At 57.4% G+C, this 12,273-nt stretch overlaps 1 protein-coding gene across 1 annotated transcript in view; it reads left to right on the top strand.

Moving 5' to 3' along the window:
* The first annotated feature begins 5,373 nt into the window (after window positions 1-5,373).
* LOC132394105 (fructose-1,6-bisphosphatase isozyme 2-like) overlaps window positions 5,374-12,273 on the top strand; it is an 84,962-nt gene continuing 78,062 nt past the window's right edge. Inside the window, exon 1 of the mRNA XM_059969854.1 lies at window positions 5,374-11,306. Coding sequence (XP_059825837.1) covers window positions 11,137-11,306 — 170 coding nt within the window. The 5' untranslated portion in view covers window positions 5,374-11,136. The remainder of the gene's footprint in view (window positions 11,307-12,273) is intronic.

Raw genomic sequence — 12,273 nt, 5'->3', positions numbered from 1 at the left:
AGGGGGGGGGGCAGGAACCCAGAGCCCGGGTCGAGGGGGGGGCAGGAACCCAGAGCCCGGGTCGAGGGGGGGGGCAGGAACCCAGAGCCCGGGTCGAGGGGGGGGGCAGGAACCCAGAGCCCGGGTCGAGGGGGGGGGCAGGAACCCAGAGCCCGGGTCGAGGGGGGGGCAGGAACCCAGAGCCCGGGTCGAGGGGGGGGCAGGAACCCAGAGCCCGGGTCGAGGGGGGGGGGGCAGGAACCCAGAGCCCGGGTCGGGGGGGGGCAGGAACCCGGAGCCCGGGTCGAGGGGGGGGGCAGGAACCCGGAGCCCGGGTCGAGGTGGGGGGGCAGGAACCCGGAGCCCGGGTCGAGGTGGGGGGGTAGGAACCCGGAGCCCGGGTCGAGGGGAGGGGTAGGAACCCGGAGCCTGGGTCGAGGGGAGGGGTAGGAACCCAGAGCCTGGGTCGAGGGGGGGCAGGAACCCAGAGCCTGGGTGGAGGGGGTGCAGGAACCCAGAGCCTGGGTCGAGGGGGGGGATGCAGGAACCCAGAGCCTGGGTCGAGGGGGGGGACGCAGGAACCCAGAGCCTGGGTCGAGGGGGGGGATGCAGGAACCCAGAGCCCGGGTCGAGGGGGGGGCAGGAACCCAGAGCCCGGGTCGAGGGGGGGGCAGGAACCCAGAGCCCGGGTCGAGGGGGGGGGCAGGAACCCAGAGCCCGGGTCGAGGGGGGGGCAGGAACCCAGAGCCCGGGTCGAGGGGGGGGCAGGAACCCAGAGCCCGGGTCGAGGGGGGGGGCAGGAACCCAGAGCCCGGGTCGAGGGGGGGGCAGGAACCCAGAGCCCGGGTCGAGGGGGGGGGGGCAGGAACCCGGAGCCTGGGTGGAGGGGGGGCAGGAACCCAGAGCCTGGGTCGAGGGGGGGGGTGCAGGAACCCAGAGCCTGGGTCGAGGGGGGGGGTGCAGGAACCCAGAGCCTGGGTCGAGGGGGGGGGGGTGCAGGAACCCAGAGCCTGGGTCGAGGGGGGGGGGTGCAGGAACCCAGAGCCCGGGTCGAGGGGGGGGCAGGAACCCAGAGCCCGGGTCGAGGGGGGGGCAGGAACCCAGAGCCCGGGTCGAGGGGGGGGCAGGAACCCAGAGCCCGGGTCGAGGGGGGGGCAGGAACCCACAGCCCGGGTCGAGGGGGGGGCAGGAACCCACAGCCCGGGTCGAGGGGGGGGCAGGAACCCAGAGCCCGGGTCGAGGGGGGGGCAGGAACCCAGAGCCCGGGTCGAGGGGGGGGGCAGGAACCCAGAGCCCGGGTCGAGGGGGGGGGCAGGAACCCAGAGCCCGGGTCGAGGGGGGGGGCAGGAACCCAGAGCCCGGGTCGAGGGGGGGGGGGGTGCAGGAACCCAGAGCCTGGGTCGAGGGGGGGGTGCAGGAACCCAGAGCCTGGGTCGAGGGGGGGGGGTGCAGGAACCCAGAGCCTGGGTCGGGGGGGGGGGTGCAGGAACCCAGAGCCCGGGTCGAGGGGGGGGGGCAGGAACCCAGAGCCCGGGTCGAGGGGGGGCAGGAACCCAGAGCCCGGGTCGAGGGGGGGGGTGCAGGAACCCAGAGCCCGGGTCGAGGGGGGGGGCAGGAACCCAGAGCCCGGGTCGAGGGGGGGGGCAGGAACCCAGAGCCCGGGTCGAGGGGGGGGGCAGGAACCCAGAGCCTGGGTCGAGGGGGGGGGGGCAGGAACCCAGAGCCCGGGTCGAGGGGGGGGGCAGGAACCCAGAGCCCGGGTCGAGGGGGGGGGCAGGAACCCAGAGCCCGGGTCGAGGGGGGGGGCAGGAACCCAGAGCCCGGGTCGAGGGGGGGGCAGGAACCCAGAGCCCGGGTCGAGGGGGGGGCAGGAACCCAGAGCCCGGGTCGAGGGGGGGGGCAGGAACCCAGAGCCCGGGTCGGGGGGGGGCAGGAACCCGGAGCCCGGGTCGAGGGGGGGGGGCAGGAACCCGGAGCCCGGGTCGAGGTGGGGGGGCAGGAACCCGGAGCCCGGGTCGAGGGGAGGGGTAGGAACCCGGAGCCTGGGTCGAGGGGAGGGGTAGGAACCCAGAGCCTGGGTCGAGGGGGGGCAGGAACCCAGAGCCTGGGTGGAGGGGGTGCAGGAACCCAGAGCCTGGGTCGAGGGGGGGGATGCAGGAACCCAGAGCCTGGGTCGAGGGGGGGGATGCAGGAACCCAGAGCCTGGGTCGAGGGGGGGGGGATGCAGGAACCCAGAGCCCGGGTCGAGGGGGGGGCAGGAACCCAGAGCCCGGGTCGAGGGGGGGGCAGGAACCCAGAGCCCGGGTCGAGGGGGGGGGCAGGAACCCAGAGCCCGGGTCGAGGGGGGGGGCAGGAACCCGGAGCCCGGGTCGAGGTGGGGGGGCAGGAACCCGGAGCCCGGGTCGAGGTGGGGGGGTAGGAACCCGGAGCCCGGGTCGAGGGGAGGGGTAGGAACCCGGAGCCTGGGTCGAGGGGAGGGGTAGGAACCCAGAGCCTGGGTCGAGGGGGGGCAGGAACCCAGAGCCTGGGTGGAGGGGGTGCAGGAACCCAGAGCCTGGGTCGAGGGGGGGGATGCAGGAACCCAGAGCCTGGGTCGAGGGGGGGGACGCAGGAACCCAGAGCCTGGGTCGAGGGGGGGGATGCAGGAACCCAGAGCCCGGGTCGAGGGGGGGGCAGGAACCCAGAGCCCGGGTCGAGGGGGGGGCAGGAACCCAGAGCCCGGGTCGAGGGGGGGGGCAGGAACCCAGAGCCCGGGTCGAGGGGGGGGCAGGAACCCAGAGCCCGGGTCGAGGGGGGGGCAGGAACCCAGAGCCCGGGTCGAGGGGGGGGGCAGGAACCCAGAGCCCGGGTCGAGGGGGGGGCAGGAACCCAGAGCCCGGGTCGAGGGGGGGGGGGCAGGAACCCGGAGCCTGGGTGGAGGGGGGGGCAGGAACCCAGAGCCTGGGTCGAGGGGGGGGGGTGCAGGAACCCAGAGCCTGGGTCGAGGGGGGGGGTGCAGGAACCCAGAGCCTGGGTCGAGGGGGGGGGGGTGCAGGAACCCAGAGCCTGGGTCGAGGGGGGGGGGTGCAGGAACCCAGAGCCCGGGTCGAGGGGGGGGCAGGAACCCAGAGCCCGGGTCGAGGGGGGGGCAGGAACCCAGAGCCCGGGTCGAGGGGGGGGCAGGAACCCAGAGCCCGGGTCGAGGGGGGGGCAGGAACCCACAGCCCGGGTCGAGGGGGGGGCAGGAACCCACAGCCCGGGTCGAGGGGGGGGCAGGAACCCAGAGCCCGGGTCGAGGGGGGGGCAGGAACCCAGAGCCCGGGTCGAGGGGGGGGGCAGGAACCCAGAGCCCGGGTCGAGGGGGGGGGCAGGAACCCAGAGCCCGGGTCGAGGGGGGGGGCAGGAACCCAGAGCCCGGGTCGAGGGGGGGGGGGGTGCAGGAACCCAGAGCCTGGGTCGAGGGGGGGGTGCAGGAACCCAGAGCCTGGGTCGAGGGGGGGGGGTGCAGGAACCCAGAGCCTGGGTCGGGGGGGGGGGTGCAGGAACCCAGAGCCCGGGTCGAGGGGGGGGGCAGGAACCCAGAGCCCGGGTCGAGGGGGGGCAGGAACCCAGAGCCCGGGTCGAGGGGGGGGGTGCAGGAACCCAGAGCCCGGGTCGAGGGGGGGGGCAGGAACCCAGAGCCCGGGTCGAGGGGGGGGGCAGGAACCCAGAGCCCGGGTCGAGGGGGGGGCAGGAACCCAGAGCCTGGGTCGAGGGGGGGGGGCAGGAACCCAGAGCCCGGGTCGAGGGGGGGGGCAGGAACCCAGAGCCCGGGTCGAGGGGGGGGGCAGGAACCCAGAGCCCGGGTCGAGGGGGGGGGCAGGAACCCAGAGCCCGGGTCGAGGGGGGGGCAGGAACCCAGAGCCCGGGTCGAGGGGGGGGGCAGGAACCCAGAGCCCGGGTCGAGGGGGGGGGCAGGAACCCAGAGCCCGGGTCGGGGGGGGGCAGGAACCCGGAGCCCGGGTCGAGGGGGGGGGGCAGGAACCCGGAGCCCGGGTCGAGGTGGGGGGGCAGGAACCCGGAGCCCGGGTCGAGGGGAGGGGTAGGAACCCGGAGCCTGGGTCGAGGGGAGGGGTAGGAACCCAGAGCCTGGGTCGAGGGGGGGCAGGAACCCAGAGCCTGGGTGGAGGGGGTGCAGGAACCCAGAGCCTGGGTCGAGGGGGGGGATGCAGGAACCCAGAGCCTGGGTCGAGGGGGGGGATGCAGGAACCCAGAGCCTGGGTCGAGGGGGGGGGATGCAGGAACCCAGAGCCCGGGTCGAGGGGGGGGCAGGAACCCAGAGCCCGGGTCGAGGGGGGGGCAGGAACCCAGAGCCCGGGTCGAGGGGGGGGGCAGGAACCCAGAGCCCGGGTCGAGGGGGGGGGCAGGAACCCAGAGCCCGGGTCGAGGGGGGGGCAGGAACCCAGAGCCCGGGTCGAGGGGGGGGGCAGGAACCCAGAGCCCGGGTCGAGGGGGGGGGCAGGAACCCAGAGCCCGGGTCGAGGGGGGGGGGGCAGGAACCCGGAGCCTGGGTGGAGGGGGGGCAGGAACCCAGAGCCTGGGTCGAGGGGGGGGGGTGCAGGAACCCAGAGCCTGGGTCGAGGGGGGGGGTGCAGGAACCCAGAGCCTGGGTCGAGGGGGGGGGGTGCAGGAACCCAGAGCCTGGGTCGAGGGGGGGGGGTGCAGGAACCCAGAGCCCGGGTCGAGGGGGGGGCAGGAACCCAGAGCCCGGGTCGAGGGGGGGGCAGGAACCCAGAGCCCGGGTCGAGGGGGGGGCAGGAACCCAGAGCCCGGGTCGAGGGGGGGGCAGGAACCCAGAGCCCGGGTCGAGGGGGGGGCAGGAACCCACAGCCCGGGTCGAGGGGGGGGCAGGAACCCACAGCCCGGGTCGAGGGGGGGGCAGGAACCCAGAGCCCGGGTCGAGGGGGGGGCAGGAACCCAGAGCCCGGGTCGAGGGGGGGGGCAGGAACCCAGAGCCCGGGTCGAGGGGGGGGGCAGGAACCCAGAGCCCGGGTCGAGGGGGGGGGGGTGCAGGAACCCAGAGCCTGGGTCGAGGGGGGGGGTGCAGGAACCCAGAGCCTGGGTCGAGGGGGGGGGGGGGTGCAGGAACCCAGAGCCTGGGTCGAGGGGGGGGGGGTGCAGGAACCCAGAGCCTGGGTCGAGGGGGGGGGTGCAGGAACCCAGAGCCTGGGTCGAGGGGGGGGGTGCAGGAACCCAGAGCCTGGGTCGAGGGGGGGGGTGCAGGAACCCAGAGCCTGGGTCGAGGGGGGGGGCAGGAACCCAGAGCCTGGGTCGAGGGGGGGGCAGGAACCCAGAGCCTGGGTCGAGGGGGGGGCAGGAACCCAGAGCCTGGGTCGAGGGGGGGGCAGGAACCCAGAGCCTGGGTCGAGGGGGGGGGGCAGGAACCCAGAGCCTGGGTCGAGGGGGAGCAAAGCAGAAGCAGGGAGAGGCATAACTGGACACAAACACTAGCCCTGGACAAGACCAGGACTCAAGGTGTCGGCTACAACCTGGACTTGGACATGGACTGGAACATCCACAGAGCCTTGGACTGGAACACAGAACACAGAGCCAGGACCCTTCCTTGGGAACAGGACATAGGGCCAGGACTTTATACAGGGTCAGGACATAGGGCCAGGACTCACACACAGACACTAAACACAGGGACACAAAGAGACAGTTCCAAGCTCAACAATAGATAGTTCCTTCTGTTGGCATGGCAAGGCTCCGGTCTCACTCCAGCAGCTGAACTTGACAGCAATACAGGCAAGGTAGCCAGCAGGGCTTCAGAGGGAAGGAAGGGACAGTCTAGCCTCAGAGTAATGGCAAAGATAGCCTGACTTACCCAACAGAGGCAAGGACAGGAAGGGACAGATCCCACCATAGGATAACAGCAAGGACAGCCTGACTTACCCCCACAGAGGAAAGAACAAGACAAACCCACAACCACACTCGAACCCAGGGCCACTTATATTCCAGCCCCAATATGAGAATCAGGTGCCTGTGATTAAGCCCAACTGAAACATCAGACAGCCAGAAGACCCGGGGTCTGGAGTCCACGGACCAGACCGTGAACCAGAATGCAGACTTCACGGACCAGACCATGACACAGGCACTGAGTACAAGAACAATAGAAACAAGGGTCTATCGCACCAGACAAGACCCAAAATGCAGACTGTGCAAGGAATCCATTGGAACCATCCAGCACATAGCAGCAGGGTGCATGATACAGGCAGGGACAGCATCCACTGAACGGCACAACCAAGTTGCAGGAATAGTGTACAGGAACATCTGCACTGAGTATGGATTGGACACTCCCGAGTTCAAATGGGAAACAACTGAGAATATAATGGGGAATGACAGAGCTAAGATACTGTGGAACTTCAAATACATAATGATACGTAGGTACTGGCCGACCAACCAGACACCAGACATGGTGATATTGGACAAGGAATAGAAGAAAGCAATAGTAATAGATGTGGCAATCCCGAATGACATCAAGAGGAATATGAGAAGCTAGAAAAATACCAGGGCTTGAAAGAGCAGATAGAAGGGATGTGGAAAGTTAAAGCCAGAGTAATCCCTGTGGTGCAAGGAGCACTTGGAGCTATGACATTCGGACTGGGAGAGAGGCTCCAACAAATCCCGGGAACAACACCTGAGATCTTGGGCCAGAAGAGAGCATTACTAGGAACAGCAAGGACACTGCGCCAAGTACTCAAGCTCCCAGGCCTCTGCAAAAGGACCCATGAAAAAAAATAGTTAAATGAAATAAGTAGTTGCAAAAAATAGAAATAAAAAGTCGTGACGTAGTGTTCATAGGTTCAATGTCCATTCAGAAATTGGATAGCAGATGAAGTAGTTGAATCGTTAAGTGTGTTTCTTCACTCTTCTGTATCTCCTCCCTGATGGTAGCAATGAGAACCAGGCACGACCTGGGTGACCGGTGTCGTTAACGATCGAGTCCTCTTGCTGGATTCCCTAGATGTTAACTTGCAGATTGAGTCAGTGGTAAGGAAAGCAAATGCAATGTTACACTCATTTTGAGAAGTCTAGAATACAAGAGGGTTCTTAAAGCATTGGTCAGCACTTGGAGTAGTGTGAGCAGTTTTGGTGTGCCGACATTGGAGATGATCCAGAGGAGGTTCACGAGAATGATCCCAGGAATGAAGGGGTTAACATATGAGGAGCTTTTAATGTGGAATTCATTGACACAGACAGCTGAGCAGGCCAAGTCATTGGGTACAATTAACCTCGGGTACCTTGCCCCATTGTCCTGTTTATTATTTATTGTAATGCCTGCACTGTTTTGTGCATTTTATGCAGTCCTGGGTAGGTCTGTAGTCTAGTGTAGTTGTTGTGTGTTTTTTTTTTCTCTGTGTTGTTTTTTACGTAGTTCAGTCTAATTTTTGTAATGTGTCATGAAAAACATTGTCTCATTTTTACTATGTACTGTACCAGCAGTTATGGTTGAAGTGACAATAAAAGTGACTTGACTTGACGACTTGCATGTGCTCAAATAAAACTGGTGACAGAGGAATGAATCCAGACTGATTACTGTGGGTATCAAAAGTGACTCAGCTCCTGTAAGAGAACCTTTGCATCAAAAACAGTGTAGTGTATGGTGAGCCGATTTAGTGGCTAGCTGTGAGGGTGTCTAGGGCCATGACTGACTTGGGGAAATTTTGGACTGTGGAGTCTGGGCTTATCCCAACACAATGGAGAAATCTCAAAGTGTAAGTGCTTTGCTTCACTTTAAGTGTGTTTATTTGATGCCGGTTTCCAATTGTGCACATGGGCCATTCAGTGTCTGTGCTACATGTATGCTCAAAAATCATAGCAACAACACACAGCTGCACTGGGCACCACTGTCTGTGTTCATGCATCAGACATGTTGAAGGCCTGAAAGAAGTGAAAGAACTGGATGGGTTGCTCATTAGGTCCCTGATTGGAATTTCTTAGCTCACAAGAAAGCTGTCCAACCTGACTGAATTTTGAGGCCACGTGTCTCATTGGTGACTCTGCTGTTTGGAATTCAGTTCTTCAGCTGCAGTAACTGACCTCTCAGGAACCCAGCTATGGGCATCAAGCCTAGAAGATATGAACACACGATCTCCTGATTACCCTCTAAGTAATGCCTTACAACAGCCGACTTGAACTTTCAGATGGACATGTGCATATGCAAAATCCTTTACGGCTGGCTGCCCTGTTATTGCCAACCTAGACTTGCAGCTCCTGATGGCTTCGTTAGGAATTGCGCCCAACAGGGCTGTGTACTCAGAAGATTCCTGTCAGTGTCGGCTTCGTTTTTATCAATTAGTATAAATATTTTGACATGAATAGTGTTGGCTCCCTTCCCAAGAGCTTTACCCTTAAATGATATTAAGTGGTCTTGGCTGTAACTTGTCTTTCATTAGGGTACAAATGCAATCGGCTTAAGACAGGATTGATCTTGGCCATTATGCCCCTTCACTGGAATACCCTAACTGTGCTCAGAACAGGTTGACCAGATTGGAAATCCAAGACTGATAACTTAGGTTTTGTTTCACAAAATTAGATGGTATTGTGTTTCTTGGTGGTGTTCCCCTGCACATTTAACATAGTCTAGAAGGCCTTTAACTTCTTTGTGGCTGAAAAGAGTTGATGCTTCGCTATGGACACCACCCTTGGCTAAGGCACAGAGACACGTCAGTACCCGTGGAACTGTGGTAAGATGGCCGTTAATGCATTGGACGAAGAGCAGAAAAGGAAATCTTTATAGAAGGAGTACGGCCACCTTGTAAAGGATATGGGCATCCATTCAACCACAGTTTTGCATGAATTGCTGACACTTTACATCGGAGCTGGCTGTGTTCTAATTTGCTGCTATATTTCTTACATGACAACAGAAATATTTCACTGGTTGTAAATTGCTTTAAGATATTTTGAAATGGAAATGATGTGAAAACAAGCCCTTGTCAACAGAAAGATATTCAAAGAGAAAGACACTGCGAATAAAAGAGCAAAGGAAGAGATAAAGGCAGTTCAAGAGGTGAGCTGTTTCAATTTTGGAGCTCTTTATTTAAGTAGGTGATGGATACAGCCAGTGCTTCTGAATCACAAAACACTGGTGTCAGTCTAGGACCAGAAATTCTGGGCCAAATATTTGCTGCACATGGGCAGTTGCTAAAATGGGTATCTGTTGCTTCTCTCTAGATGGGATAATTTTCTCAGATAAGTGATATTCACCGAGAAGATATTTGTCACTACTATGCTCAGAATGGAAATTCAAGCCAAATAATTTCAGGTTTTGTTAAACAAATTGAGATATCACAGATTTTTTATTTGGAGATGTTTCCTTGTGTGATGGATAATCAAAGTCTAGGGACAGGGTGCATTTTTTTTTGCCAAGCGCAGATTTCTAGCCTAGCAGCTGAAACTTCTAAAGATCAAGGGTTGTTTTGAGTAAGATAAACATCCAACCATTTACGTTGTCATAAATGGGTGCCAATCTTCAGTTTTTAATGTAAAAGTCAAGCAGTAATCAGTTTGAAGTTAAAAGGACGGCTTTGCAAACAGACACACTGCCTATAGAACACAGGATACTGGCCACAGCACCTGGACTGACATCTGAAGAGTGGCAGTGTAAGACAACGGGGTTATTTAATTGGGCTTGTTTCAAACCAGACAACATGGCTTAGTTATTAGGTTCAAGAAAGCTTGCAGACCAGATGAATACTATCACTCATCATATCAAATAGCTGATCTGTTAATAGTTGTATGCTGTTAGTAGTGAAAGGTTTTTATGCTTAGAGAGGTAGCTTCACATTAATTGTGAGTACCTGGGAACTCTGTCCAGAAGCTGTGTAAAAAGGGTTTCTGAAAAATATCATGTCTGCTTGAAGTCACCCAAGTGACAAAAAAACAGTATAAATGTAGGGAGCAGTTCAAGCTTATTAGGAATGATTAAAGAATATCAAGAAGGAGGACAGAAAGACAGGTGACTAGAATCCCCTTCTCTGCCTTCAATTTCTGTGATGGACGATTCATCTACCTGCATCATTTGTATGTCTTTTTAGCTTACAGGAATTGTATCTGTGTTTCAGAAATCCTTTGAGTTTTAGACAATTTTAGTAATTTGGTTTTCTTTTATAAGATAAAAATCCTCTGTGAGGTTTAAATGTGTTTTATGAGTTTTGTCTGGATTTGAACATGAATCAACAAAAATAAATGAACTGTGCTTAAACCACTTTGCTAGCTGGAAGTATTTCCTCCTTGGTACAGAGGGGTGACCCACTGCTCAAATCATGGCTGTTGGTAGCTAAGCTTGCTGTAAAGGATAAACAGGCAAGTGAGCTACTTTTTGAAGAGTAATTGGTTACAGTGTAACCTCCCCTTTAACGAGGGTACCTGTAGCCATCTATATCGGATAGGGCTTAAGATTTCCATTTCAGATTAGAATTTCGTGGTTAGCAAACTGAAATCACTCTTGCAGGTGGCCCAGGAGACCCGTGGATGACAGGAGAAGGATCTTGGCCGTGTTGTGGGAGTGAAGTCTGACATGAAGGTGATGCTCACCCATGGGGAAGTGTGGAACACACTCTGCTCACCCACAGATCTCAGCTTGGGTTCTCTGTGGTGACTCGCTAAATGTTATCTCCGGATATAGTTACAGGGAAAAGCTTTCCAGTCTGTCACTGAAGAAGTCTGGCATTTTCAATCAGGGTGAGTTCCTTTCTCGTGCCAGTTCTTTACTGCACACATGACCCAAGGCAAAAAAAGTCGACCTTTCAAAGTGGCATGATGTTAGCATATTCTGTAGTCTTTTAGTGATGTCACCCCGGAACAGTTACACCTTCTAACATTTGTAACTGTTTTTGGTTTAACAAAGGTGGGTTAGTTAGCATTTACCTACTGGGTGATACCTAGTGAGGTGCTACGAAAGATCCTGAATTAACTTCAATTTGACAGCGTCATATATCTTCCCTGCTTGTGGGAGACATGTCTGTCAAAACAGTATGCATGTTCCAACCTCTGATTGACTTCAATCTTGACTGCATAGTTCCAACAGCTGTTCAATGTTGGCTTACCGACTGGGACTTTAAATAGATTCTCCAGTCTGATACTTCCACTGTGCTTCACTACGCCTGCAACTGCGGAAGAGAAAGGAATATTGCCACAATGTCGGACCAGTCGCCTTTTGACGTTGATGTGGAAACAATGACTCGATTTGTAATGGAACAGGGAAGGAAAGCAAAAGGGACGGGAGAGTTCACTCAGCTTCTGAATTCTCTGCTAACTGCAATCAAGGCCATCTCTTGTGCTGTGAGGAAGGCTGGTCTTGCCCATATGTGAGTCCTTGGCCTCTGCTTAGCTTGTATACTACAAATGTATGGTGTTGCAAAGTAAGCAAATACATGCAGTTTGTTTAATCCTGCTTGGAAAATATACTTTATATTCAGAGAGAGATCAATGATTTCTGTTATTCTCAGAGATTCTGCAGATGCTGGAAATCCAGAGCAAAACACACACACACACACACACACACACACACACTCACACACACACACACACACACACACACACACACACACACACACACACACACACACACACACACAAAACTGAGCAGGTCAGGCAGCGCCTACGGCAAGGAATAAACATTCGGCATTTCGGGCTGGGACCTTTCTTCACACCTGATCTGCTGAGTTCCTCCAGCATTTCGTGTTGTTGCTCTGAATTCCCAGCACCTGCAGAATCTCTTGTGTTTATGATTACTTTTTGATGTTCTCTTTAAAGCTACCCACTTACTATGATTTTCTATGAAATGGTTTGCTTATTTCTGCTAAGAGCTGCAGTCATGTTAAATAAAACAAAAGCTTTCAATCCAGTATTTTTGGATTCACTCATGAATCAGGAGTCAAACATGAAGACTCGGGAGTGGAAACCCTGGCTGATTTTCCTGCTCCTCCCCTCACCATTCACAAGGTTTTGCTGAGGCAGCAATCCCGATATTGCAACATCCATGCCACAGCTCAGTGAACTGTAAATCTGCTTTTTAACTAATTCTGAGCACTTCAAGGTACAAGGAGGCATATCAGCAGTTTTTACCATAAATCTGAACGCTAGACAGATTGTGTAATTTTAGATTCTTAAGAATCTTGCAATTAGAATAATATTTTGCAAACTCTTATAATTGAAAACATTGACTTGGCATTAATAAATAGATATTTTATCTGTTTAAAGCTTAAGGACCATAGTAACAAATCAAAATTATGTTCTATAATTTGTCAGTGTAGTTTATTTCAATTTAAAAAA

This window comes from Hypanus sabinus, chromosome 5, assembly GCF_030144855.1.
Source record: "Hypanus sabinus isolate sHypSab1 chromosome 5, sHypSab1.hap1, whole genome shotgun sequence".
Taxonomy (NCBI): Eukaryota; Metazoa; Chordata; class Chondrichthyes; order Myliobatiformes; family Dasyatidae; genus Hypanus; species Hypanus sabinus.
Note: the sequence above shows the minus strand (reverse complement) of the source record. Positions and strands in the feature narration are given on the sequence as shown.